Source organism: Mesocricetus auratus, unplaced genomic scaffold (genome assembly GCF_017639785.1).
Source record: "Mesocricetus auratus isolate SY011 unplaced genomic scaffold, BCM_Maur_2.0 Super-Scaffold_100691, whole genome shotgun sequence".
Lineage (NCBI taxonomy): Eukaryota > Metazoa > Chordata > Mammalia > Rodentia > Cricetidae > Mesocricetus > Mesocricetus auratus.
In genome coordinates this window covers 10081402-10109045 of record NW_024429267.1, presented here as the reverse complement: position 1 = coordinate 10109045, position 27644 = coordinate 10081402, and the positions used below count along the sequence as shown (strand labels likewise).

At 45.8% G+C, this 27644-nt stretch overlaps 1 protein-coding gene across 1 annotated transcript in view; it reads right to left on the bottom strand.

The window, feature by feature from the left end:
* Myo1e (myosin IE) overlaps window positions 1-27424 on the bottom strand; it is a 189448-nt gene extending 162024 nt beyond the window's left edge. The window contains exon 1 of the mRNA XM_040740350.1: window positions 27058-27424. Coding sequence (XP_040596284.1) covers window positions 27058-27060 — 3 coding nt within the window. The 5' untranslated portion in view covers window positions 27061-27424. The remainder of the gene's footprint in view (window positions 1-27057) is intronic.
* Window positions 27425-27644: the final 220 nt, after the last annotated feature.

Genomic DNA, 27644 nt, shown 5'->3' with positions numbered 1-27644 from the left:
CAAGGCAGCTGGTCCCACCACATCTACAGCACAGACCAGAGAGAAATGAATGTGGCCACTCTGCCTGCTTGGTTGCTCCTGCTCTGTACAGGTCAGCAGCCTCTGCCTAGGAGATTCCGGATTGTAGCATAGCAAGGTGACCGTTAAAACTAACAACCCCCAACTGAACTAAAAATGAGAAACAAAGACACTCTGGTGACACGTAAGACTACTGAAAAAACTTTTCTTCTCATCTCTTGTTTAATCCACAACTTTTATGATAGAGAAAGTATCAATTGTATGCTAAAATAAAACATATGCTAAAAAGAATAAGCTTTGATACTGGTTGGTAGACATGTGGTATTTTTTCCCCCAGTAAAAGGTGGACTATCATCAAAGAATTTGTCAAAATTACTCGAAGCCACACTCGGACACGTCACTGGCAAGCACACACAGGGACCTGCCAGGCCTTGTCAGAATTTGAGACCTGAGGGGTTTTGAAAGCAGCTGGTGACTGCATCAGGATAGCAAGGTTTTTACATCAATAAATCTACATTGAATGTGAAGAACAATAAAAACTGGGCTTGGTCCTACATCAAGGGCGGCTTTGCACCTTCGGCTCCTGCATTTGCCACATGATGCTCGTGGCTGGAAAAACAAAAGAGACCTGGCTGGACTATCCTCAGATCTCTTTGAAGTCCAACACCTGCTTTTCCCAGTTACTCAGAGGCTAGAGTGGACTCACTTTAAAAGCACACTAGTTCTTATGCCACCCCACCCCCACCAGACCCGTCACCGTTAGATAGCTAAGCCTTTACTGACAATTACGCTTGGTACGAAGGGTTAGGTGGACACCTCTGCGTAGAAGCCAGTCTCCAGGAGGATGATGGGAAAAGACCTAACGTACGTGGAGGAAGGTTAGTGTGACACAGTTCAGACACCGTGCTGTCTGCACTCTTGCCTCGAGAAGCTTACGATAACCCTGCACCACAGTATAGGGTCTCCCTGACAACACAAAAGACGAGATGAGAAAGTAGAAGGGGACTTAGCAGACACACCCAGGATGCTTAGGGCTGGGTATGGTCAACATGCATTGTGTACATGTCTGGAAGTGTGAAAGAATAAAATAAGAGTCCCATGAGGTTCCTACAGCCCACCCCTCTCCCTACTGCACCCAGTGAACACAAAGGCTTAAATCCACACCCCCCCAACCCCCATGGAAAGAAACAAAACAAGGCACCAGCAAGATGGCTCAGCAAGTAAAGGGACTTAGCACCATGCCTGATGACCTGAGTTTGACCCTTGGGACTCAACATAGTGGGAAGAAAGGACTGACTCCCACAAGTTGTCCTTTGACCTCTACAGTGTACGGCGGCGGTGCGCGCGCGCGCGCGCGCGCGCACACACACACACACACCTCCATTTAAACAAACAAAAAACCTTGGAGCAGGAAGGATGTCCTACACCTATAAAGCCAGCCTCAAGAAGTTGAGGGAGAACCAGAAATTCAAAGCCAACCTGGGCCACATGTTAAGACCCTGTCACTATAAACAAAAACAAACACCACCAAATCCCGTCTGTTAAGTGTCCATTTGTGTCCATTATGCCTTAAGGCCTCAGAATACCATGGTGTCCTTTAGTTGGAAACCTCAGACTTTCTGTAAATAGGGCTTGAGGGGCTTGAGTTTAAAAGTGTGGCCATGTAAGAATTCTCTAGCAATTCAATGACAGACCCTCTGAACTACTCTGAAAGGAATCTATGCTTATGTAATTTCTTTTTACACTTATTAAATTTCTCATAGTTCTTTTGTTTGTTTCTGAGACAGGTCTTGCTATGGTAGCTCAGGTTAGCTTCCAATTCGAGATCCCCCTGCCTCAGCCTCCCGTGTGTGGTCCTATAGGCACACGTCACCTTAGCCAGTTCAAACTGCGTAGCTTACAAAACTCATCCTAATTCCTATTTCATCTGCTCCTTAAAGCAATGCCAATCCCTGAGCTGCTTTGTTGTTATGAACACATTCATTTTGTTGTTGTTTTGGGCCAGGGTTTCACCACGTAATACGGGCTGTCCCAGAACTCAGATATATTCATCTGCTTTTGCCTCCCTGTGCTAGGATCAGAAGACATGTGCCATTATGCTCAGCACAAAATATTATGAAGACTTCCGTTTTGCAGGTATGAAAACAAAGGGGACTGCCTAATACAAGCAGGAATCAAGCCTGCAGTTGCTACTACAAACTTCTAGAGAGTTCACTACAACACTTACATGGATTACGATGAAACTGGCTTTGTTCAGAAAAGGAGGCCATGATCTGATCCATCTGTGATGAGTAGATCATGGTTTTTCTTTTTCTTTTTTTTTTCTTTCTTTTTTTTTTTTTTGTTTTTTTTTTTGTTGTTTTTTTTTTTTTTCGAGACAGTGTTTCTCTGTATTGTTTTGGAGGCTGTCCTGGAGCTAGCTCCACCTGCCTCTGCTCCTGGGTGCTGGGATTAAAGGTGTGCACTACTAACGCCCGGCCGGATCATGGTTTTTCTAAAGATGAACACTCATGACTTTTTTTACCTTGTAAAACCTATGTTCTAGTATTCCCAATTGGCAGAGACCTGACCCACCAGCCTGAGCAGAATACTCACAGCATGTACCTTGCTCTAGTACATTGTTTATAAAGCTGTCGCAGGACTATGTAAAACCCAAGTTTAGACCAAACTTCCCTGAGTAAAACTGAGGATGGCTTAAACATACTGTCTGCCTCTCTTCCTTCATGATGGGGCTAGTGTGTTTAGATGAAGCTGCCCTATTTTTCTCCCTCCTTCTGCATGGCTCAGTGGTTAAGAGCACTGACTGCTCTTCCAAAGGACCTGGGTTCAATTCCCAGCACCCACATGGCAGCTCACAAATGTCCAAACTCCTGTTCCAGGGCATCTAATACTCTCATAAAGACATTCATGCAGGCAAAACACCAATGTATATAAAATAAATAATTTAAAAAAAGAGTGTAAACTAATCAAACTAAATCCTTCTATAGGAGTTAAACTTGGTAGTACAGACAGATTAAGCTACTAGGTCTAACTACATCAGACCCTTGGCCAGAGTTGTGTGTGCAGTGTGGTCAATAGAATCATTTAAGCTTTGAGGGTGGGGGTAGACTTTAGGAATCTGGTAGCCACTTCCAGTTAGAACTGCCCTCCACTATCATTAATAGGGGCATTTTATAATAGCCACATAAACTAGGTCGGTGTTGAAATTTTCCTTTTGCACAGCACACAATACATTCCTGACCCTCAGATCCACGCTGGGCAGAGCAAGCTCTCTGAGTTTTCCAACCTGTTGCCCAAGTTGGCAACTGTGCTCACTGGGAAGTCTCCAAACAGCCCCTTGCCTGCAGTCATGAAGGGGAAAAGAGAGCCTGCTGGAGATGCAAGGTTCAAAGTCTGTAGCCTGCCACAAGCAAGAGCGGCAAGGTCTCCAACCCTCTGGGTAAAAATTAGGATGCAAAAGAGAAAGCCAAGCCAGAGTTTGTGGGTGAAACCACAAGATCTCATCAAGAGACCAAAAGATAGACCTTTAAAATGTGAGTCGGCACTCCAGAAGGAAAATACCCAGCATGCCTTACTTATTTTGAATTAGTCCCATCAAGGGCTAAGCAGCTCCCACTTCACATTCCTCTATTACAGAGATCCTGTCCAGTCTTCTCCAGGGGTCCTGAGCACACTGGGATGATAACATTTATGGGTAGATTCTCTGCATAACATAAAGAGGTTTCACTGTGCCTGCGCCTCTACCACCATATGCTTAACTGACCGCTTGGCTCCCAAGTTCAGAGAGAAATACAAGTAACTAGATGACTTAACGTGGGCTTTCTTCAGGTAACTCCTCCACATCAGAGTGGTCCAGTTGCCTGCCAATCACTCTCTTTCAAGGCAACCTCCTCCCAAGAGCCACAAAAAAAAAAAAAAAAGAAAGAAAGAAAGAAAGAAAGAAAGAAAGAAAGAAAGAAAGAAAGAAAAGGAAAAAAAAGTCTCAGGCTTCCCCTTCCCAGACTCTCTTCCTATTTTTATTTTCTGTCACCTATTTGCCTCCTCCAGTTAATATTCTTCTTTTCTTTCCCATAGAACTTCTTCTTCCCTAAAGATCCCCTAGAGTGAGAACTAAAAACGCATGGCAACCAGAAGAAAATGGAGATATGCATGACAGAATTCAGTGGAGCCGCAGAATGGCTGTGGATGATTCTCAGGTAGTAGAGTCTCACCTAACATGTATGAAGCCCTGGATTTGATCCCCGGCACCACATAAACCAGGCATGGCTGTGCACACCTGTAACCAGCATCTAGGAGGAAGAGGCAGGAAGATCAGAGGTCCAAGATCACCCTTGGCTACATAACAAGTTTGAGGCCAGCTTGAGATACAAGAGACCCTGCCTTTAGAAGAAAGAAAGGAAGGAAAGAGGAAAGGGAAATCCTATTTTAAAAAAGAACTACTTTGACTGGGCCGTGGTAGCGCACACCTTTAATCCCAGCACTGGGAGGCAGAGGCAATCGGATCTCTGTGAGTTCAAGGCCAGCCTGGTCTACAAAGCTATACAGAGAAAACCTTTCTCAAAAAACCAAATAGAGAGAAAAAAAAAAACAAACAAACTTTTTTAAAGCCTAACCGGGGGCTGGTGAGATGGCATGGGCCATATAAGCCTGGTGACCCAAATTCCACCCCAAAACCAACATAAAAGTAGATGGAGAGAACCAACTCCACAAAGTTGACCTCTGACCTTCACACTCATGCCCACAGATCTCTCTCTCTCTCTCTCTCTCTCTCTCTCTCTCTCTCTCTCTCTCTCTCTCTCTCTCTCTCTCTCTCTCTCTCTCTCTCTCTCTCTCTTCCACACACTTATAATGAAAAATCAAAATACTACTAGAATACAATTGAGTGAGGATAAATTAAATTTCTTCAAAGGAAAAAAAAGAAAGAGGTCACTTTCAAAGTCTCCAAACCGAGTGGGTTCTAAGCTCTGTCAAGAACTCTCTGGGGACTTTCACTAAAGCCAGACATGCAGTGTGGACCCACAAGGTGGGTGGGACTGGTGGGTATAAAAAAAGCTAAAAAGAAGAGGGGTTTTCCCTGCTTTCAACTCTAGCTTCACAAAAACCTTTTCTATAAAAAGTTTAAGATCCAGCCAGACATTTAAATTAAGTGAAACAACATGTTTTCTGTTCACCGTGGAGGTCCACGTTTGCAATCCCAGCACTCAGGTGGCAGAGGCAGGAGGATCGCTGTGAGTTTGAACCAGCCTGGCCACATAGTAAATTCCACGTCAATCAGGGCTACATACATGTGTCAAGCAAACAAATTTTAAAAAAAAAAAAAACCTGTCTGTATAATCCCAGCACTTAGGATGCAGAGACAGAAAGATCTTTAATTAAGGTCAGCCCGGAGTACATACTGAGATTTTGGTCTCAAAACTGAATGAATGAATGAATGAATGAATGAATGAATGAATGAGCCGGGAGGTGGTGGAGCACACCTTTGATCCCAGCACTCAGGAGGCAGAGGCAGGTGGAACTCTGTGAGTTCGAGACCAGCCTGGTCTACAAGAGCTAGTTCCAGTATGGCCTCCAAAGCCACAGAGAAACCCTGTCTTGAAAAAAACAAACAACAACAACAACAAAAAAAAAAAAACCCAGAACTGAATAAATGAATAAGTAACTAAAATTCAATTCTATTTTCATATGGATGATACAGTATCACAGCTTGTGAAACAATTTATTTAGAAAGAAAGTCTCTAAAATCCGTAACTTTTTATGAACCGGGGAGGGAGGCATCAAGGAAAAGTGAGGTTACCTAATTCCCTAAAGCCCAGGGGACGGGAGCCACTTCTCTGTATGAGGAGTGGACTTTGGAAGCTGCAGGGTGTGAAACAGTCAGGCCGCTGACCACAGCCTCCTCCAAACAGCCAGGGAGTGGCACAAAGTGACTGTCCAGAAAGGCAGCTGAGGAATGTAAATCCGAAAAGGAATCTGAAGCAAAGTGCAGAATTGCAGAATGTTGCAAAGGAGGAAAATCATAACAAAAAAAAAAGTAGAGGACGAAGGTTAGGGGTGCAGGTGTGGCTCAGAGGCAGAGAGCTTGTAGTCCAGTGAATACGAGCCGGAGCTCCATCTCCAGCCCAGGGGGAAAATTGCATACACATGTGTTTGGGGGATAAGAAAAACACTTCAGGAAAATCTGAACCACAGTCCACTCCCTAGGATACAAATCCGCTCAACAGTGAGCTCCATGGAGCTGGAAAGCAGTGGCCCTAGGTACTAGTTTTCCTACCTGAATTACTTGGAACCCCTGTGAAAAATGGGCCTGTGTCACATCCCCAAATTGCTCAAGTGCTTCCAAGTCACCACCAAAATTCAGATTTCCAGTGTAAGGCAGAGCTCCAAAGTGGAGAGGGGTCAGGGGACTGGGTGGCCACCATCTCTATCGTTGAAGGTGTCCAAGGCTGGCCAAAGGTTCACCGCTCATCTCCTCAGAATGAGTCCATTTTTTTTACAGAAGTCAGTGTATTTAATAAGCCTGATCAGCTGCGTCTGGTGTTCAACCAAATCACAGCACAGAGACAGACCGACAGACAGACAGACAGACAGACAGACAGACAGTGAGTCTCATGTAGTCCAGGCTAACCCTTAATTATATTGGAGGATGACCTTGAACTCACACTCTCCAGAATGCTGGAATTACAGGTTATGTACCACCACACTTAGCTTATTTGATGCTAGGAAATCAGTCAGGACTTTACATATGATAGGCAAGCACTTGATCAACTGAGCTACAGGCCCAACCCAATAATTCTTAAATACCCACCAACTGTGGCGCTCAACCTTGACTACTTTTAGGAAGCATCCAAGAAGCTTCTATAAGTCACACAGCTATGTCTGCATCCCACCCCGGTCTAGGATGATGTAAGAGTTCCATAGGTGACGCTAAGCTCTACAGAGACCACTGCTCTCTGTACCTCAGCTTCCTAATGATATAAAAGTATATGGTTGCAACCAAAGGTCAGCTATGATACATGGTACAGGACTAGCTCAAGTGAGGTAGGTACCATGGTACAAATGAGGACAGCATCTCTCCGGGAAGACTTGGGGATGTGGGGAACTGGTTAGAAACTTACCTAAGATGTGAGCATGATAGATATCCAGGCGGAAGAGAGGAAGAGGGTGATTTAAACCCCCATTAGTGTTAATAATTGCCTGGTAATTATTTTGCTTACCTCTCCTGTAACTTCAGATCTAAATACATAAGGATATGCATGGGCTTCTGATATTATGTTTGTAACTTTTTTTTCAATTTTTAATTTTTGGTTTTGTTGAGTCATTGTCTTACAACTATAGCCCTACACTGGGCCAAGAACTCACTTGGTCACCTCAAACTCTTGCCTCCATCTTCCCTAATGCTGGGATTACAGGTGTGCACCGCCACACCGGGCTTTTGCTTAAGCTTGTAATTTCCTTTTGTCCCAGTGTGACTGAAGTGGACTTAATCCCCTGCTAAGCATGCTTCTAGCCAAGGTTGTGTTTCTACCAGCCCAGAGCTAAAGGCTGGTTAAGCAGAGCGTTCAGTTTCTTGAATCATTTCTAAGATTACTCCCTTGGCCTCCAATTAGAAAGTATTCCCTTAACAGGCAACCTGAAACACTTTCAGAGACAATCTGCAAAAGCAAAAACAAAAACTAGAGAGGAATGTCGGAGTTCCCCTGAAGTTCAGTCCACTGGAACTTCAGTAAATTGGCTATAAAAAAGCTAATGAGGTAATGATAGTGGCAATTCTTGCCTCCATTCTGGGGCCAGGTGAGGAAGTCAGAAAAGAGAAAAGGGGGATGGGAGGGGATGACACCAATACTAAGCTTGATCACATTGGGAACTTGACGGGCTCTGAGAAGATCTGAGTATTTATAATTGTATTATTGGCATTTACATTGTCACCATTTATACAAGCTACTGACTTCCTGCATTTTATTATTTGTTTGTTTATTGGAACTCACTATGAGACTAGGGTATTCATTTATCTATTTGTTTGTCTATTTGTTTGTTGGAGAGAGGATCTCACATAGCTCTGGATGTCCCGGAACTGAGTATAGGCTGGCCTAGAACTCACAGAGATCTGCCTGCCTTTGCCTCTAAGGAGTGGCAGTCGCTTCTTATCTCAGCAAAGGTCAGTGACAGATGCTTCAGTTTTCTTGAAGTGTTTCTAACCTGACTCACTACTGCCAGTTTTGAAGCTATTTCCTGGATAGGCAGGTGAAACCCTTTCAAAGAGGATGTGCTATTGGCTGGCTCGAAAGTCAAGGTGCCTGCTTGTCACACAAGCCTAGGTGACCCGAATCTGTGGTAGGATCCCCAGGGTCGAAGGAGAAAACCAATTCTACAAGCGGTCCTCTGACCTCCTGATGTAAGCTGTGGCATGCCTAGGTGCACACAAACGTCATTTATACACACACACTTGTGAAAAATACTGCATGATGGTGGCGCACGCCTTTAATCTCAGCACTTGGGAGGCAGAGGCAGGCGGATCTCTGAGTTCTAGGCTGGCTTGATCTACAGAAAGAGTTCTAGGGCAGCCAGGGTTACACAGAGAAACTCTGTCTTGAAGGAAGGGGGGAAGAAAGCATTTCTGGAAATGAGCCTGTAGTTAGGCTTCTAGGAATTCAGATAAATGGCAAGAAAGGGAAAGTCCATGGAAAATGTCCTTGGGGACTGTGCTCTATCTGAACTACAAAAGAAAGATGTGAAAATCACTTCATTCATTCACCCAGTATTTCAGAGAAGCTGATTATGCAAGCCATTGGCAGGACATAGAATTCAGGATTCCTTCTGTAGCTTTCATATGACAGAATTACTAGAAAGTACAAGTGGTCAGAGGCAGGAAAGCCCCCACCCATGCAGGAGATTGAATTCAGGGCCTCACCTATGAAGCTTGTGTTCTGCCTCTCAGCTACACCCTCAGCCCCCCTCAGCCCTATTAATGCATGCCTGCCTGCTAGTGCACTTGATTGGGGAGGTTGTGTATGTGAGCGCTGCTGTACTGCCATGTGTCCTAACTACTTTTTTTTAAAGACAGATGTCTTCACAGGTTGGGGACTCTGTAAGCAGGCAAGGCTACTGATGTCACACCTCTCTGTGTTTGTGGATTTGTTTTCTTTTGAGACAGGCTCTCACAGTGTAGTCCTGGCTAACCTTGAACTCTCGGAGATCCTCCTGCCTCCACTTTCCATAACCATCTATAGCCTGAGTTCCAGGGGAATCAACACCCTTTTGTGCCTCCTTGGGTACTAGGCACACATGCACATCAATACTCATACACATAAAATTATTTTATTAAAAATCTTTAAAATACTGGGCAGTGGTGGCACACACCTTTAATCCTAGGACTCGGGAGGCAGAGGCAGGTGAACTCTGTGAGTTCAAGGACAGCCTGCTCTACAGAGCAAGTGCCAGGATAGGCTCCAAAGCTACACAGATAAAACCTGTCTCGAAAAACCAAAAAAAGAAAAATATAATTTTAAAAAAAGAAAAAATTTAATATTCGAAAGTGGCTGGGATGTACAGGGAGATGCAGGGATGTCCAAAGGCGGAGGGAAAAGAAGGGTAAGTTCTCCAGTACAGAGAAGAAAGTTCTTCTATTATGTGGGTCAAATTCCAATTATCAGGCTTGGCTGACAACCTGCTGACCGGCTCACTGGTTCTAGAAGATATGACAGGCCAATTCAGCGCCTCTGGTCGTGGTACCCAAGGATGGAATCAGCTGCGGCCACAGAAAGAATATTCTGAGCTAAAAAGTCTCATGGCGTGCTATGGGCAGCCCACTCTGACATCTAATAAGAATAAGCTGAGTCTAGAATTGTCCAGAACAAAAGCACTTCCTTAATGCTCCTCCTAAGAACTGCTCTTGGATGTTAAGTGAGCAGGATAATTCGGTGTTGGATAATTCTGAAGGTTTGAGATACTCCTACATCCTGTCCTTGGAAATGACATCCTAGACAGCAAAAACTGATTTCCTCTGGAGACATGATCAGACCCACATTGCTTTGCTTAGCTACCGTGTTCCCAGGCACTCCCTCACAGTCCCGGTTAAAATGCAGATCCCAAATCCATAGGTCTGGGTGGGAGCTGGAAGTTCTGAGTGTATAATGTTCCTTGTGTCACAATGATACTGGTCCCTCAGTCCAAAATTTGCTCATGTGTGCTTCTGGGAACAGAGGGCACCCCTCCAAAACTAACGCAGAATCCGTATCCCTCTTGTGCCATGTCACCGATGGGCAACGACGAGTAGGGTGCCTGTCTCATTTACCTCCTCTTCTGTAAATCTACAAAACTAGCCATCACATCAACATCAACGGATGCATCAACGCTAGACAGCACAGGCCGGCTCTCAGTAACAGTTAGTAACAAGGGCAGAGTCTATTTCTTGTTGACATGGTGTGTGTGTGTGTGTGTGTTTCCACATGTGTCTGTGGAGTGTGGGCACTCATGTGTCACGGTGCACCTGTACAGATGTACAGATCAGAGGATCACCTTGACAAGTGTCTGGCCTGTCCTTCCACCTTGTTTGAGACAGGGTCTCTTGCTAGCTGGCCCACAAACTTCCCCTGTCTCTCTCTGTAGGATCACTGGAGTTACAGATGCATGCCACTGCATCCAGAATTCAGACTCTAGGGATCTGAACTCAGGTCCCCATTGCTTACAAGGCAAGCTCTTTATCCATGGGGCCATCTCCCCAGCCCCATCTCTTTTCTGCGGTACACACAGCTCCTGGAAGGTTCTGAAGTCTCCAATGGAAATGACTGAGAACAGAAAACTCTGGACAAGGGAGTAGCCATGAAGAGCTACAGCCCAGAAGCCTGCATAGTTGCAAACACTTCCAGAAATAGCCTTATCCTGTGTTTGTTCCAGTGATTTATAACATTAAGACCCACCCCATGATTTCCTAGCTGGAGAACTCTCCAAGTCCAGTGTTCAGGAAGAGGAACCCTTTCTTCTCTAAGAAGGCCAGCATATCTAGACTGGAGCACCATCAATGAATTTAACCCTAGTTAGCCTCACTTCCCCTTCCCAAATGCCAAACTCCACCCAGATGAAGAACTCAGTATATCACAGATTCCTTTGATCTAAAATGCTTTATTCATATAGAAATTATAAAAATGCCCTTACTGAGCCAGGCACTGGTGGTCCATGGCTTTAATCCCAGCACTAGGGAGTCAGAGGCATGTGACTCTCTGAGTTCAAAAGAGGCCAGCCTGGTCTACAGAGTGAGTTCCAGGACAGCCAGAGAGTTATATGGTGAGATGTTGTCTCAAAAAAGCTAGAAAAACAAACAAAAATGCACTTACCTCATGGAATCACCTTAAATGTGGATAATAAAGATTTATTATCACAGGTAAGTAGGAAACTCACTATATATATTGTGATCCTGTAGTTTTTTTTCTTAAACCCCCAAAACTTAAATTATGTGAATTCAAGTTTCAGGTTCTAAGATAATGGAGACAGAATGTATATAGTTGTTTTGCTTTTAAAACTGAGTCACTTTCTGCATGGCTTAGCAACATCTCTATTGAGAGAAAGTCAAACTTAATACGAAGGGCAAAACCTTAAGAGAAAACATTAAGAACCATTTGAAACCAAAGGAAGTGCCAAGAGGCCAGGCAGCGTTCCTGAGATGCAGATGAACGTACTGGAATTTTCACCCAGCACAATAAACAAAACAATTAAGCCATCAGCAAGCCTCTAAGGAGACTCTGAGGCTTTAGTAGGTGGCAAAAACCAATCCTACTAAGCACCTGTTAGCTGCAGGGTAAACAAAGGCAGTAAACTCCCTCTCCCCCAGTTTAAACCAGAACAGACACAGACCACAGCAATCTCACAGCCTGAAGTCTCCACAACCCTCCACAGCCTTCCCACCCTCTTAACCAGGTCGCCATTTTTCAGACCTATAGAAACAGCCAGACCACTCCCCAAGTTCAGGATTCAAGGTCAGAGTGAACAGAGGCTGCCTACCTACACACCGTACTGGACCCTGACCTGCAGGTATGGGAACTGAGTGGAAAGAGCCTTGGTAGAATTTTATTTTCATTTCTCCTAGCAAAGAGCAGCACCACCCCTGGAGTGACAAGTCAGGACTGGTTGTGTGGCCCTGGGCAAGGATTTAGTCTCCCAAAGGAAGGATTGGAAGCAAAGAGACAAGAATTAGATGCAGAAACCTTTTGAGCCCTCCTGGCTTCCTTCAGCAGCCACACTGGCTAATATCCTGTTCTATTAATAAAAGCAGACTGGAGAGGAAACCCAAGTATGGTTTTATCTGGGGGGGGTGTTATTTTTAATCTTTGAAAATACTTCCAGTTTACAATCAGTTGTCTACTTTGGCCCATTGGTTGTCATCAATCATTCATTCACCAAAGGGAGCGATGCAAGTGAGTTGCATTGGAGGGCCTGAGGGTCTTCTGCACTATGGGGAAAAACAGTCTGGCCTCCACTTTGCCAAGGCCAAAGTTTGTAATGAAAAGCCAAACCCAGCTACAAGCATGAAAATGTCTTCTTCAGGAGTTCGCTGCTAGATAGGACAGAACAGCTGACAGTATCTAATGATCTAATATCATTTGGAAACCTCCCACTGGCAGGAGGCCCCCTTCATTTCTGTCTGTCTACAGCCATTTAAAATCCCTCTCTACAAATTGTGTGACTGGGGACCAGACATCTTTACAGCCTCCAGGTCCACAGGGGACTATTTCTTTGACACTTTTGTAGGATCTTAGAATTTGAGCATGGAAAACATTTATTACAAAAAGCCCCAAAGATGCAGATTTGCCCATTTTGATACTTGAGGGACTTGGCCAGTCTCCGGATTATCTAGAAATTTTAAGCTGCCCTCCAGTAAGCTACCACATCTTCTAGCTTCTTACACAAAAGCCCACATCATGCCCCTGTCAGGTCTGCTTACTTCTTGGTGTTTTCTTTTTTTTTTTGTTTGTTTGCTTGTTTTTATGCTTTTGTGGTTTTGGGCTTTTTTGTTTTGTTTTTGAGACAGGGTCTCTGCAGTACTGGAACTCACTCTGTAGACTAGGCTGACCCCCAAAGAGAGAGAAAGTACCACCTAGAGACAAGGTAATGGTAAACAACATCCAGGCCTGGAAGAGGAAGGTCGCACAGTTCCATTAGGCAGACCATCCACAGGTATCAAAGCAAAGGGCGGATTCGGGAGTCCCGAAGAGGCAGAGCAACTGTGATGGAATCTGACTGCAGCATCCAGAGGCACCTTTGCCAACTGACGCTTAAACACCACTGCCACAGAGTGCTGCCGACTGGATTTACAGCCTCAGACAAAGAGGACAAGCACCTCATTGTCTCAGAGCTCACAATGCTTAGAGGAGTGCTAAACAGGGCTGGGCAGAGGAGGACAGACGTTGCAGAGGTGGTAGGAGAGAGCGCCTCTTGTTCTGATGGCCTTTGTCTTGTTTTCTCTCTCTGAGCAGGTGCAGAGTGCAGGCTTCCCGGGCTTCTCAGGCTCCACCTTAGCCATGGAGGACTGGTGGGTTGGCTAGGTTTTTGGGGTTTTGGTTGTCAACTTGACCCAAGCCAGGATCATTTAGGAAGAAGGGACTTCAGTTGAGAAAACGCCTCCATCAGATCGGTCTGTAGGGGATATTTTCCTGATAAATAATCAGTGTGAGGGGACCCAGCTCTCAGTAGGTGCCGCCACGCCACCCGTGGGCAGGTGGTCCTAGGTTAGGTAAGAAAGCAGGCTGAGCAAGCCATGGGGAGCGAGCTAATAGCCAGGGGCCTCTGTGGTGGACTGTGAGCTAGCTGTAAGATAAAGCGAACTCTTTCTTTCCCAAGTGTCTCCTGTGTTTGCTTGTTTTGTTTTTTAACCAGGGTCATAGAGAGCAAATTGGAACAACAGGCAAGAGGCGTCGTGGGGCAAGAAGGGACACTCCTGGAAGGGTGAGGTTGGCGTGACCGAGTGGACACACGTGAAAGACCTGAAAGGAAGAGGCTAGCTCAGCCTTTCCGTACCTGCCTCCACCTCTCAGTAGAGAGACAAAGTGCAGAAACCTGCTTCAGAGACCAGTAACTAGAACCCACCAACCTCCTTCTTAGGTGTCCTCAACTAGTAAGCATTCATTTTATAATTAATCTCCATGAATTCTCTAGCAGGATAATAATAATAGGAATTCTATTATTTCCATGAAGTCCAGTTTATATTTGATGCATTTGTAACCACAGGAGGCTATTAAACCTGAGTGTGGGGTGGGGGCTGTGACTCTGTTTCAGGTCAGTTAGGAAACAGCTCCTACTGCCTGCATGCATTCACTGACCTTACTAGTTTAATGTTTCTCAGGGTCTTACAGAAAGTCTTTTGTTTATTTGTTTTGTTTTGTTTTTGTTTTTTTGCCAGGTGGTGGTGGTGGTGGCAGTGGCACACACCTTTAATCCCAGCACTCAGAAGGCAGAAGTAGGCAGATCTCAGAGTTCAAGGTCAGCCTAGTCCACATAGAGTTCCAGGACAGCCAGGGCTACACAGAGAAACCCTATCTTGAAAAAAAAAATTGATTACTTTTATTTATTGTATGTGGTGTGTGTGTGTGGTGTGTGTGTGTGTGTGTGTGCCCTGTACACCACAGTTGGTGTGTGGAGGTCAGAGGACACTTGTAAGAGAAGATCCTCTCTCCGTGTGCATGCCAGGGATCAGACCCAAGTTATCAGGCTTGATGACAAGTGTCTTTACTCCCTTCCCACTGGCCTCCAAAAGCTAATTTAACCAGCTGAGCTGTAGCGGCACACACCTTTAATCCCAGCACTTAGGAGGTAGAGACAGGCGGATCTCTCTGAGTTGCCAGCCTGGTCTATAGAGCTAGGGGTTGTTACATAGAGAAACCGTGCCTCAAAATGCCATAAATAAATAAGTTGATTTAACGTAATACTTACTTTCAACTTTCCTTCTCCCTAATCTTTATTATGCTTTATTTCCAAGCATTTCCAGTCATCCAAGTTTAAAATGGGCCTAGACTGTGAGTCAGAACACTTGGGTTCAAGGGTCAACTCTGTTATTAAGTTGCTAAGTGACCTAGAGGTGGAGGACAGGCCACTTAAAATTACATGGGTATCAGAGGGTTACTTGGGGATTTATACATCTTTTTTCTAGGAAAAAATTGTAAATATTAACATAGATTTCATAGACCACCTCTATAATCGTTTCTGGGTAGTTCTCTCTCTCTCTCTCTCTCTCTCTCTCTCTCTCTCTCTCTCTCTCTCTCTCTCTCTCTGTCCTGTCTCTGTTTTTCTCTCGTGTGTGTGTGTATGTGTGTGTGTAAGCTTGCACACACATAATGCACATGCCTAGAGAAAGACATCAGGTGTCTTGCTCTATTGCTGCCTAATTCCCCTAAGACAAGGCCTCTTACTGGATTTGGTATCCAGGGAGCTCTGGGGATCTTCCACCCTCCACCCCCACACAGTGTTGGGGTTACAGGCACACACTTGGCTTTGCACCTGGGTCCTAGGGGTTTGAACTCAGCTCCTCACTCTTACCATTGGAGCCATGGCCCCATACCAACTTTCAATACATTCTCTATTTCAAGACATGGGATCATTCACAGAATTAGGTATTCTTTTCACAGCTGACACTGGTACAAATGAGGAGGAATGAAGAAGCTAAGAACTGCAAATGCTCTCACTACTGTTTACATCTAAATGCAGTGCCTGAGTGAAGCTAAGACTGGAGGATCAGTAAAACACCCTGCCCTATACATCACGATAGTAAATGCCAAGGCATTACTGCCAGACGCCCTGTGAATGACACTGGGCCACACTTTGGGAGGTCCCCTTAGTGACTAGAGATTTCTACACAGTTCTATAAAACAAGGGCTCTCCTCTTACAAGCCAAAGGGAAGCAACCAGCTCTGATTGTCTGGGACACACCCCTTCTTCCCGACCAAGGAGCACAAAGTGCCAAGTCTTGCTTGGCTTAAAACCCAATAGAATAAGTATGAGATGTTGTGCTAGCTATGACAAGGGAAGGTGAGAGCAGAGAAAGATGGGTCAGGAGTTATCGTAAGCTAGTTTTCTTTCCCCTGGTGGAGTTCTAAATAAAAGAACTGGGTGTGGCGAGGCACATGCCTACAGTACTAGTAATTCTGGCACTCGGAGATGGAGGCAGGAGTTGTGAGTTGGAGTCCAGCCTGGGCTACAAAGTGAGACTCTGTCTCAAAAAATATTTAAAGAAATAAAATACAGGGAGAGAGAGAAGGAGAGAAGAAAGGAGGGAGACAGAGAGGTGGGGGGAACCATGGAAAGATTTGTAGACTAACGGTTTTTTGAAGTCCCCTGAACAAAAATAAAGAAATCCTATAACTTCTTGTGTTATACAGGAGCCTGCAGACGGCACGCTCTACGGCTCACATGATATGGAGAATCATCTTCTAGTCCAGAGACATGCTTTCCAGTCAAGGAAACTATGCATTTTTGTCTGTGTGAGGACTGTTTTTCTCCACATGGATAGCTCAGTGCTGGCTGGACAGCCAGCATCAGGCAGCGGGAAGTCTTGTCTCCACCTTGGAAGGGCAGTGAGTTCCAGTCTTTAGTCCAGAAGGACAGTTGGCCTGTCCCGCTTGGCATGACTCAGGGTACTCTAAGTTTGGGCTTAAGTTACATGCTTGTTATTTTCACAGAGTTCCCTTCAGTGGATAGAAAATACTTTTTCTTTTTGTTGTTAACTATCGCTTTGACCTTTTCTTTTCAACAACAAAGAAGCAATTTGGGAAGGAGACTGAGAGGTCTCTAATTGTCTTCCTGCCTTGGAAAAAAAATCAACTGAGGGTGTGTCAGGAGCAATGCTGGAGTATCTGTCACACACAGAAGCTCCAAAGGCACAGCTTCTATGATTATTCCTGCCCCACATAATTCAGTCAATTAAGGAAAGATGATGGGGGGAGGAGGACTATATCTCAGCCCTTGGGTAGTCCATTCTCACACTGATTCTTGGAGTAAACATATGACTTGCTTTGGCCAGTGAGGACAACAGTAAATACGATACAAACAAAATTTAGAAAATTTTTATGTTTTGGCACTTACGCTTCTTGCTGTGCTGGGTAATGCTGTGGTATGACCACTACTACATTAACAAGCCAAGACCAGTGTATTGTGACATCTCCACTGCCACGGCTGAAAGGAGGCCAACTACCCGGCAGGTGAGTGAGGTCGTTCTGTACCACGCATTCCCAGCCAAGCCACCAGCTGACCACAGGGTCCCGAGAACTAATACAGGTCTATTATTTCAATCACAGTGGCTGGAGTGAGTTGTTATGTCAAGAACATATACAGACACCCGAAGCAAGAAATGATGACTAAGGAATGATAAGTTGGAGTACTGAGCAACAGGCATAGTACATGTGCCCTGGGTGACACTCATTGGGGACTTACTCTTGCCATCACCTTATGTCAAGAAATTAAGATAACCTAGTGGAAGCCCAAAGCTGACCATTTACCTTAACATCCATCTAGAAAATAACATTTGCTACAACTCTAGGGATGACTTTGTATGGGCTTCACAGCTTTCTGCAGCTCTGAAAATTATACAAAGAACTGTATGTATGTGTTTATATGCATTTTTCTTAATTGGAAAAAGATGTTAAAACATACAGAATAACAAAGAATCTATGTGCATGCTGCCTAAAATTAATGCTACTTAACTACATTTGTGTTCTATCTCTTTCTAAGTATAAAACAAATAATATAGACTAAAACAAATAAAATATTAGGGCTATGTGAGCCCTGTAAGTCCTTCCAGAGCACAGCACATGGGGCAGACACTTGAAACACATTTGATGAGTCAGAAAAGGAGCAGGGTACACAATGACTACCAACCATGTCTGCTGTGGCAATTTTAATACAGCTGCTGATTTCCTGAGGGTGCCGCCTGAATTTCTCCCCATCTAGAAACTACACACACACAACCTTCACACTCCAGAAACCTTATTTTACAACACCGCCTGGGAGGGAGGTCAAAAGGACATAGAAAGTAATTGGTGAGACAGGCTGTAACCAATGAAGAAGGTGGGTCCTATGCTCCGCCAAGGGTTAAAGGTTGAAGAAAGTGATGCTACCGGAAGTGCACGGTATTGCCATAAAAACTAGGTCAGTAACAAACTGGACCAGCTCTCTGGGGCTTTCGAGATAAATAGGAGATAAAGATAAGGAAAGGAAGAAACTTTAAACAAGTATTTGTCATTAGACCTGACTCCTGAAGATTTCCAAGCCCAGACTATCAAAAAGATAGGCCAAGCCAGGCGGGGGTGGCAACCTGCCTTTAATCCCAGGACTCAGGAGGCAGAGGCAGGCTGATGTCCGAGTTCTAGACCAGCCTGGTCTACAAAGCTACAAAGAGAAACCCTGACTGGGAAAGAAAAAACAAACAAACAAACAAACAAACAAAAAAGGTGGGCCAGTACCTGGTGTAATTGATGGTCTCCTTCAACAAGAGGTGTAAGGCATGGGGAAGCCCATCAGTGAGGGAAGAAGCTGGGGGCCCTCAAGGATGTGGTACAGAACAAACAGACCATCTAGTACACCTGCTGTCTGGCAGAGACCACTTTCTAGACCCTGAAGAAACAGACTACTACCAGGGAGCCATGATGAACTCGCAAGCCAGCTCCTGGCGTGGAAGACTCAGAGAGCAAGAAAGAGGACACGGAGACGCATGTGAGTGTGCTGGAAAACTGGACCAAGGACCCCAGGCTGGCAGTGGAAGAGTTGCTGTGGCAGCTGCTACACAGACTGTCTTTAAAGCAGGGGTGGAAACAGGCGCATGAAGACAGGGAGGGAGCAGCTTTGCTGGAGAGACTAAGAGAACAAAGCTTGCTGGAGAACCCAGACTCAAAGGCAAGCCCGCTGCCGTGCTGCCCTGGCTGGCCTTCTGCCTGCTCTCTACTATCATAGAGGAGTCTCCAGAGGCTAAGAGGAAGATAAAGGCTCCAAGCAACACCAGCAACAGGTACTAGCCATCAGGTATCAGCATGGTAAAGCAGACAGGACCCTGGAATAAGGCACCTGGGATGCCACAAAGTGCAGAGAGTCTGGCTATGCTCCTGGATGCCTGTCCCTGCATCCACAAACCAAGTAGGTATTTGTTCAAACAACGAGGGAATAGCAGCAACTCAGCCCTCAATTGACTCCCCTGACCAGGACCTTCCCTAAGTCAAGGGTCAAGGGTCACAAGTTCCTTTTCAGCTATGGGGAGGCCACAGGACCTGCTATCTGGGGTAGGAGACCTTGACACCAATGACAGCCATGACGAGGCAAGCCACCATCCTCCATTGCTTTTAGGGCCTGCAGGATCAGTGAGAGTTTCATCGGAGGCACTCAGCTTCTTTCTATTCTCTCCCCAAGCCTTACATCACCTCTGGATCTCGGCCCCACCACCACCACCCTAAAGCTATGTTTAAGGCACCGCTCAGCTGAGACTTGCAGAAGAAACAGTAAGTCTTATCTTGTACCACTCTGTAGATGGTGGCAGGATTGGGGGGCATCAGGGTGAGCTTTCCCATCATCAACACACATTTGGAAGTCAGAACCTAGGGATATGAGAGTATACCCCAAGCTTGTTCCAGCTGTACACCAAAAAGGGGACTCCCCATTTCCAGAGACATACAAAGATGAGCAGCCTATTACAATGGCAGTTGTAGTGAGTGCCAGGGTAACTTTTCCATGTACACACTTATGGGGGAGATTTTTCTGCAGTTATGACTTAGGTTTGGCTCTCAGGCTACTTGAAAGTATTACTCCACCAGCAAAGACCATGAATATGTCTACCAAGTTGAAAGATTTATAATATAAATGGGGAAAAATACAGAGTATGGGTGATATATTTGACTCTTAATTACAATGACATAAAAACAGTGTGTGTTGGAATAGATTGGAAGGAAATCCAAAGACATAAAATAATTACCCCATTGCAAGCAATGGTATTATGGGTGAACGCTTCAGACTTTATTTCTTACAATCTTTTACAGTTTAAGAGGCAATGAATCAAAAATAACACACTTTCATTTTCAAGCGAGCCTTCTTGAAAGGACTCAGAAACAAAACTATCTTGGTTGTGTCTAGACTGTTGAAAAAATAAGATTCTAATCCATCCCCTTCTTAGACTGGGATCAGAAAATCTGTACTTTGCCACCAGCTCAGTCAAAACCCAGAGCCTCCAGAAGTCATTAATCTGGAAGACCGACTCTCCTGTCCTGACCCTGCTCCTTGCTCTTTGAAATAGAGGTTTTCGTGTATTCCAGATTGGCCTCAAACTTCCTACATAGCCAAAAATGATCCCTGGACTACTGTGGCTCCTGCAGAAGTGTATTGCCACCTCCACCCAGCGCCTGAATTATGGGATTATAGGCGTGCACTAGCACACCAGGTATATGTGTGGTGAGACTCAGATGCAGGGCTCCATGCAAGCCAGACAAGCATGCTGACTCAGCTGCATCGCAGCCTGGGTCTACTCTCTGTGAAGGCTCTGAGTTTTTTTTTCAGTGTGTGTGTGTGTGTGTGTGTGTGTGTGTGTGTGTGTGTGTGTGTGTGTGTGTGTGTGTTCATCGTGTGGTCACGTGTAGAGGCCAGAAATGGATGTGGGGATATCTTAGTCACTCCACCTTATTTTTTTGAGACATGGTCTTTTACTCATAAATTGGAGCTTCCTGTTTCAGCTAAACTAGCCAGCCAGTGAGCACCTAAGACCTGCTCCCATACCCCAGTGCTGCCATACCTGGCTTTTACATGGGTGCTGGGAAGCTGAACTCAATTCTTGATGCCTGCATGGCAAACTCCTATTTATTGAGTCATCTCCCCAGGCCCCCTCTCTCTAAAAAGCTTTAAGACAGAACCTACCTCTCTCCTTGACCCCACAGCCTGCTCTACATAAAACTGCACGCACACAGTAGGGTGGGTGTCCCCTCCTCAGAGGCAGAATAGAGACAGCTGAAGGGACCAGGTACAGAGCCCTGTGAGAAGGGTGGCAGTCACATGGCCACTAGTACTTTAGGTCAGAAAAGAAGTTTTTTTTTTTTAATGGCATTTCTTCCGAAGCTCATAAATGACCATTCAAAAGTGCTTGGAGGGCCGACAAGATGCTCAATGGGCAAGGGCCTTAACTGCCAAACCTGACAACCCAAGTTTGATCTCCAGGACCCACATATAGAATGAAAGAACTGACTCCTGCAAGTTGCCTTTCAACCCCTACTGATGCATGTACTCACAAAAATAAACAAGTGTAAGGAGGAAAATTACAAAACAAAACCGAAAGGGCTTTAAACGATGACAATATTGGTGTTCTCCAAAGGGACCTCAGAAATGAAGGCCAAGTCTGTGTAGACAGACGGCAAAAGGCCCCTGGCCTGTCAAACCCAACAGTGTTATTTCAGGAAAGGATCTGTAAATTCTGCTTGACTTGATATAACTGTCAAAAAAGATATTTTAAAAAATTCTGCTAAGATGACCAAAAAGCTGTTGGCTATGCCAAAATAAATTCTGAAGTACAAAATTCAGAACTTGATTTGCTTGCTATTATTACAGAATGAGCTTACAGGGCTAAGATGTTTATTTTTAATACCATTGGCATTTAACCTTTAACCTCTTATTTGCTCTGTAAATGTCAAGTCCAAACAAAGTGGGAAATAAAAATATCAGGGCCTGGGGATGTGGTTGGGAGATACTGCACTTGCCCTGTATACACTGGAAGGATCTTCAGCATTGCAAAAATAATCAACTGAAAATAAAATAAGCCAAGCAGTGGTGTGCACACCTTTAATGCCAGTGCTCAGGAGGCAGGAGCAGGCGGATCTCTGTGAGTTTGAGGCCAGCCTGGGATACAAAATAAATTACAGGAAAGGGACAGCCAAAGCTACATAGTAAGACCCTGTCTAGAAAAAATAAAATAAAATAAATAAATAAAGGAAAGGAAAGAAAATGCTACTGAGAAAAATTTAATCACATAATGGTAAAAATATAAGTTGCTGCATTTTGGTACATATGGATGTATATATACACACATATGCACACGCACGAGCGCACACACATACACACACATACACACACACACACACACACACACACACACACACAAAATGGGTCTGAAGAGATGGCTCAGCAGATAAGAGCATTGGTTCTTCTTGCAAGGACCCAGGTTCGAATCTCAGCATCCACATAGTACACAGCACAACCATCTGTAACTCCAATTCCAAAGCCTCTGATGCCCTCTGCTTGCCTTCCTAGGCACCAAACATATATATGGTCATGTACATGGTACACAGACATACATGCAGGCAAAAACCCTTTAATATACATTAAATATTGTATATATTATATCTGTATCTTAGATAATAAATTAATATACCATATGTATAAATTACTCAAGTTCAAATCTGGAAAAGCAGGACTGAACGTACCCCTATATATCCCATTGTGAGGTCCAGAGTATCTTACAGTTGTCTGCATGTTATAGCTAGGTGTGGCACATGCCTATATTATAGTGGTTCTCGATCTGTGGGTCATGACCCCTCTGACAAAACTCTGTCTCCAAAAATATGTACATTATGATTCGTAACAGTATCAAAATAGAAGTTATGGAGTAGCAACAGAAATAATTTTATGGTTGGGGGTCACCACCACACAAGGAACTGTATTAAAGGACCGCAGCATTGGAAAGGTTGAGAACCTCAGCCATGCCAGCAGCTGGGAAGCCGAGGCAGGAGACTACAAGCTGGAGGCCAGCCTGGGCTACACAGTGAGACCATGCGTGCATGCGCATGCGTGTGTGTGTGTGTGTGTGTGTGTGTGTGTGTGTGTGTGTGTGTGTGTGTGTGCTGAAATCTGAATAGAGATGCTGATGATAAGCAATGGAACCCTCGTCCTCTCCCACCAGTAGATGAGAAGCACCGCTTGGTCTTTAGTCTCATGTGACACATTAAGGGTAACCCTGGAAACCCACCTCAAGTTCTGTGCTTTGACAGGGGCAAGGAGTAAGGGGTATTGTGCACTTCACCAAAAGAGAGGGATGAAGGGTAACCAGAGAGGCTGGAAGTGCAGCCTTGCCATCTCCACTCGTGTTCTGACGACTCCCATTAGCAGCTGCACAGGGGTTTTCCCTGTTTAAGCCACCAGATTCCACAGGTACAAAAAACCAGGCCACCGCCTTCTGTGTCAACGCCCCAGGATAAGGTGTGGATACACAACACTGACATCATTGCTAGGTGCACAGCTGCCATTTAGACCTTCTGGCTAGCAAGTAGATGGAGGAAGTGTTGTGGTTCACAGAGCACCACACTGAGCTTGAAGCAGCTGCAAGCAGATGACCCGCAGATAAGCACGCTTGGCCTTTCAATGACATCAGGGTACTTAAAAATGAGCAGTGCCAGCACAAGTGTCTACAACAAGATGCCCTGGTAATGTGGTTGGTGCAACCGCGGGACATGTGCTCCTTGTTTACTCTCCAAGGACAGATTCGCTGTGTCTTGCCTGTCATTGTCACTGGAGTTCCTGCCAGTGGAGTCCTCAGCAGAGAAAGAGGCGGGATGGCCTGCCTTCACCTCCTTCCCATGCCTCATCTCTGTCCATCCAAGGCCCAGCTGGGCTTCTCATCCCCAAGGTAGAAGCATTCAGAATCAGCTTTCCTTAACCTTCCCTTTGTCATTAACTTACCCCTTCTCTCCAGTTTAGACTCTGCTAATCAATGGAAACAGGCTTATTAAATACAGACCACCCTCTACCCCAAGGAACCTAACTTACCCCCTTGGTCATCTGTCTACAAGATCCCTAAGTTATAAGCCAGTGCTACAGCCAGATGTGGTGGTACACACCTGTGATCCCAGCACTCGGTGGCAGAGGCAGGTGGATCTCTGAGTTCAAGGTCAGCCTGGTCTACAAAGTGAGTTCCAGGACAACCAGGGCTACACAGAGAAACCCTGTCCCCCCAAAAAATAAATAAAAAATCAGTACTGTGTTTATGGTATTTGTGTGTGCTATGTCTGCTAGCGACTCGGGAATAATAAGCAGTAGAGAAAAGGGAACAGAGCTTAGACACTTGCAGAGACAATGGCCACGAGAGACCCACTCAAGCACTTCTGCATATTCTCTTCACAGAAACCCTATGAATCACACTTTCTGGGGTCAAAACAGAAGGCAGCCTCACACACAGAGGTTTTAGTCTATCACCCAGCAAACAGACCACAGCCACCAACAGAACTATCCTGCCACAGACTATGAAGCCAGAGTCCATGAAGGAAGCCTTAGCAATACACTGCTATGTATTAGAGCCAAGAGAATCTTTGTAGACTCTTCTCACTCAGATATGATGATGTATTGAGATGGGTTTTTTTTCTCACCTTTTCAAGCCTCATAATGAAAAGGGTAACAGTAACTAGACCTGGTAATATAGCCTGGGTTTTCCGAGATGAGTTAGTGTCCCATAGTTAATATTCATGAGGGAAGAGTGAACTATACATTGTATTCATGAGTCTGAAGTGAATTTTCATCATGAGTCATAACTGAGTAAGTCGTAGGGCCTTAGGTATAGATAGTCTAATTGGCTTCCACTCCCCCCCCACACACACACACACTGCTGGTGCTCAGCTCCCATTTTCCTTTTTTATTCAGCCTAGGACCCAGCTTGGAACAGTGCCACCATGTAAAGAATGGGTCTTCCAGCTTCTAGTTTAACGTAAGCTAGAAACTCTCAGATATGCCCTGAGGTCTCATTCTGTGCAGACCCTAAATCCCACCAGCTTTCCCATCAAGAGTAGCCATCACACAAGCACACAGGAGAGTTCACAGTACAGGTGTTCTTCCTGCGGGCCTGGCCAAGGGCCTGTGCTTTGTGCTAATTCTTGGCCACACCCACCAAGGGTAATGGCCCATCCCTTCCTGTCCTGAGCAGCTGAGGGATTCAACTGGGCAGGCCCAGACAGATGCAGAACACAGAAGTTCCATTCAGCCTAAGACTTCTTACGTAAACATTAAACGTTCTCACTGGGCTCCTAACTATCTGAGATGTGGGTACTCTGTCTTCAGGCAACTTCTCCCAGCTGATAGGCCCACTCATACTTTCAAGTCATAGAAGAAGCAATTCCTCTAATTCTGTCCAAATGACTCTAGACACCAGAGTTCTGTACATGGCACACCTATTTCAGGACAGCCAGCTGTTTCAGCTTTTCTGGGCAGTGAATTGTGGCCCCAGCATCCATATCTGATACACAGATAGCCTCCTAGTGACCCACAACATGCCCATCCCAGCTGATGGCGGGAGCCCAAGAGGAGGTAACTATACCCTGTCTACACAGGCATGAAAGGGATGCTAAGACACACCTCCTCCACATCCAATGGATCAACCAGTTACACCCATTGCAAGGAGCCAAACTGAGCATGTTTCCCCACATCTCTGAAAAAAGCATCACAGGCTAATTTTGGGTCTACCCGGCAAGAAAAAGTGAGTTTAACAAGGGAAAGTTCATTTCCTCAAGGTACCACTTACACAGTAAAATTCTTTTCAGTACTTGACATAAACACATTGATTTTTTTTTTTAAATATCGAACCATGGAAAGTAATTACAGCAATCCTTAGGCACCAAGATTATCACACTGCTCAACTTCAAGTGGTCTGAGGCGCTCGAAACTCCACCCAACCGCAGCTCAGGGTACACTGTGTGTGTAGACTGACTTCTGAAACCTCAAAACTGAAGGAGGAAGCGTATTTATAAATGAAGTATTCTCTCTGGGGGACAAAGGTGACATAATTTTGAATTATGTAAAAATTAAAATCTTGGGACCAGGATGCCTTTTAAAGGTTTCGCTTGTTTTAAATCGTCCTTTTGAATAAACAGCGAAGGGGCAGGGGCCATGTATACACTGCATGTGGGCTCTGCCCAGCCTGTGCCTCCGATGCTTGACGCTGGGATCTGGGATACAGATTTCTCAAGTGAGCGCTATGCTAGGCATCTATTTTAGTAAGCTTCACCCTCACGGTCAGTAAACAACGACAAAGTCAGGAGAACAAGTTCCTCCACCGAGAAGCAAGTATGGAAACTTTGAAGACTTTTAGAACTTCAAGTTTAAAAATAAGTTTTTTTTTTTATTCTTTTGGTCCTGGTGAACTGGCAATTTCCCCAAAATACAATTTATGCTTTTGTCCTTCTGAAGTAAAACTACACCACAGCAAAGCCCAGGGGATGTGGCTAAGGTTATTGGAACTGAGAAAGGAGACTGGGGACTCCTCCGGGTAGCGACAAAAGAGAGAGAGGCAGTCCATGCCACACACTCCCCAAATGCCAAGCGGGAAAGAACAAAACCAGGGACGCTCTCGGGGACTCATGGCGTGTGAAGCAGGGTGGCGGTCCTCTAGAGCTGGGCACCGGGTGGGGCCCGCGACTGGGGGTGTTTACCCCATACAAGGACCCTACTGGTCTGGGCTCCCGGCCAGTGTGACTGCCGCTTTGCGCTATCGTCACAGGGTCCCTGCAGTCCAGGCCACTGCCAGGTGCCCCGCGGTACCTGGTGCCCCCGCCTGCCTTTGTGCAGCGAGGGGCCCATCACCAGTGCAGGCGGGACTGTCCGGGTCCCACCCGATGCCAGGGGGACAGCTGTAGGATCAGCTTGCCAGGGAACTCACGCTGGTGCCCGCCCGGGGGAAGGGAAGCCCGAGGGACACAGGCGTGCCCCCCACCTTCCCTGAAGGAGAAAAAGGTGCCCGGTCCCATGCCTGTGTCGGTGAAAACAGATGTGCTCACGCCCTGGCTTCCGACAGCTGGCAGCCACAGCAACATTGCCAACAAAACTTTCCCGGCTCAGAATGCCACTTCAGAGTTTTCCTTGCCCGCCTCGGTCGCTCTTCCCGGCCAAGACCCGGTTTGCAGCAAACAGCAGGAAATCGGCGCTTCAGAAGTGCATACTCCCGCGTCCACCTTCTCCACCCCCTGCCTGGGCAGCTTGCCCAAGATAGGTGCCGGCGCTCCGGGGCTTCCTGCCCCATCCCAGGGTCAGGAGTCCTGGGACGCGGCGCAGCCAACTCACCATGGTGACTCCCGCCGCAGTCGCGCCTCCGCCGAGTCCGGCTGCCTGGACACTGGGACTGGAACGCGGTCTCCTGGGCGAACTTCAAAAGTTGGTTCCCTTCGCCAAAAAACAAGCTCCAGACACCCAAGCACTCACAGGAGCCAATGGAAACCCAGATGGTACTCCATCCAGGCGGGATCCGAGACCTTAGGTGAGGCAAGACTTAGCAGACCCGGTGCGCACTCGGACCTGACGATCCCCAACTGTCTAGAGATGCACCCGATGCGCTCCGCGGGACTGCTTGTCCAGCTGCCCTGCCTGGACCGTCTTTCTCCTAACACTTATTCCAAACTCTTCTCTGCCTCAGCCTGGGCTCGGGCCGGGCAATCTGTCCATAAATGGAGAATTCAGCACAGACCTGACCAATCAGAGTTTGTTTTCGCAGCGTCACTCCTCAGGGAAGCCGAGGTAACCAACAAGCGTGGAACTACAAGTTTCCAAAGGACTCTGGATCCTGTAGTCCTTTGGCGTCACTAGCTTGCAGAGCACGCTGCTGCTGTCCCAGCCGTCCCCAGGGAAACACCCCCAAACCCAGGGGATGAAAA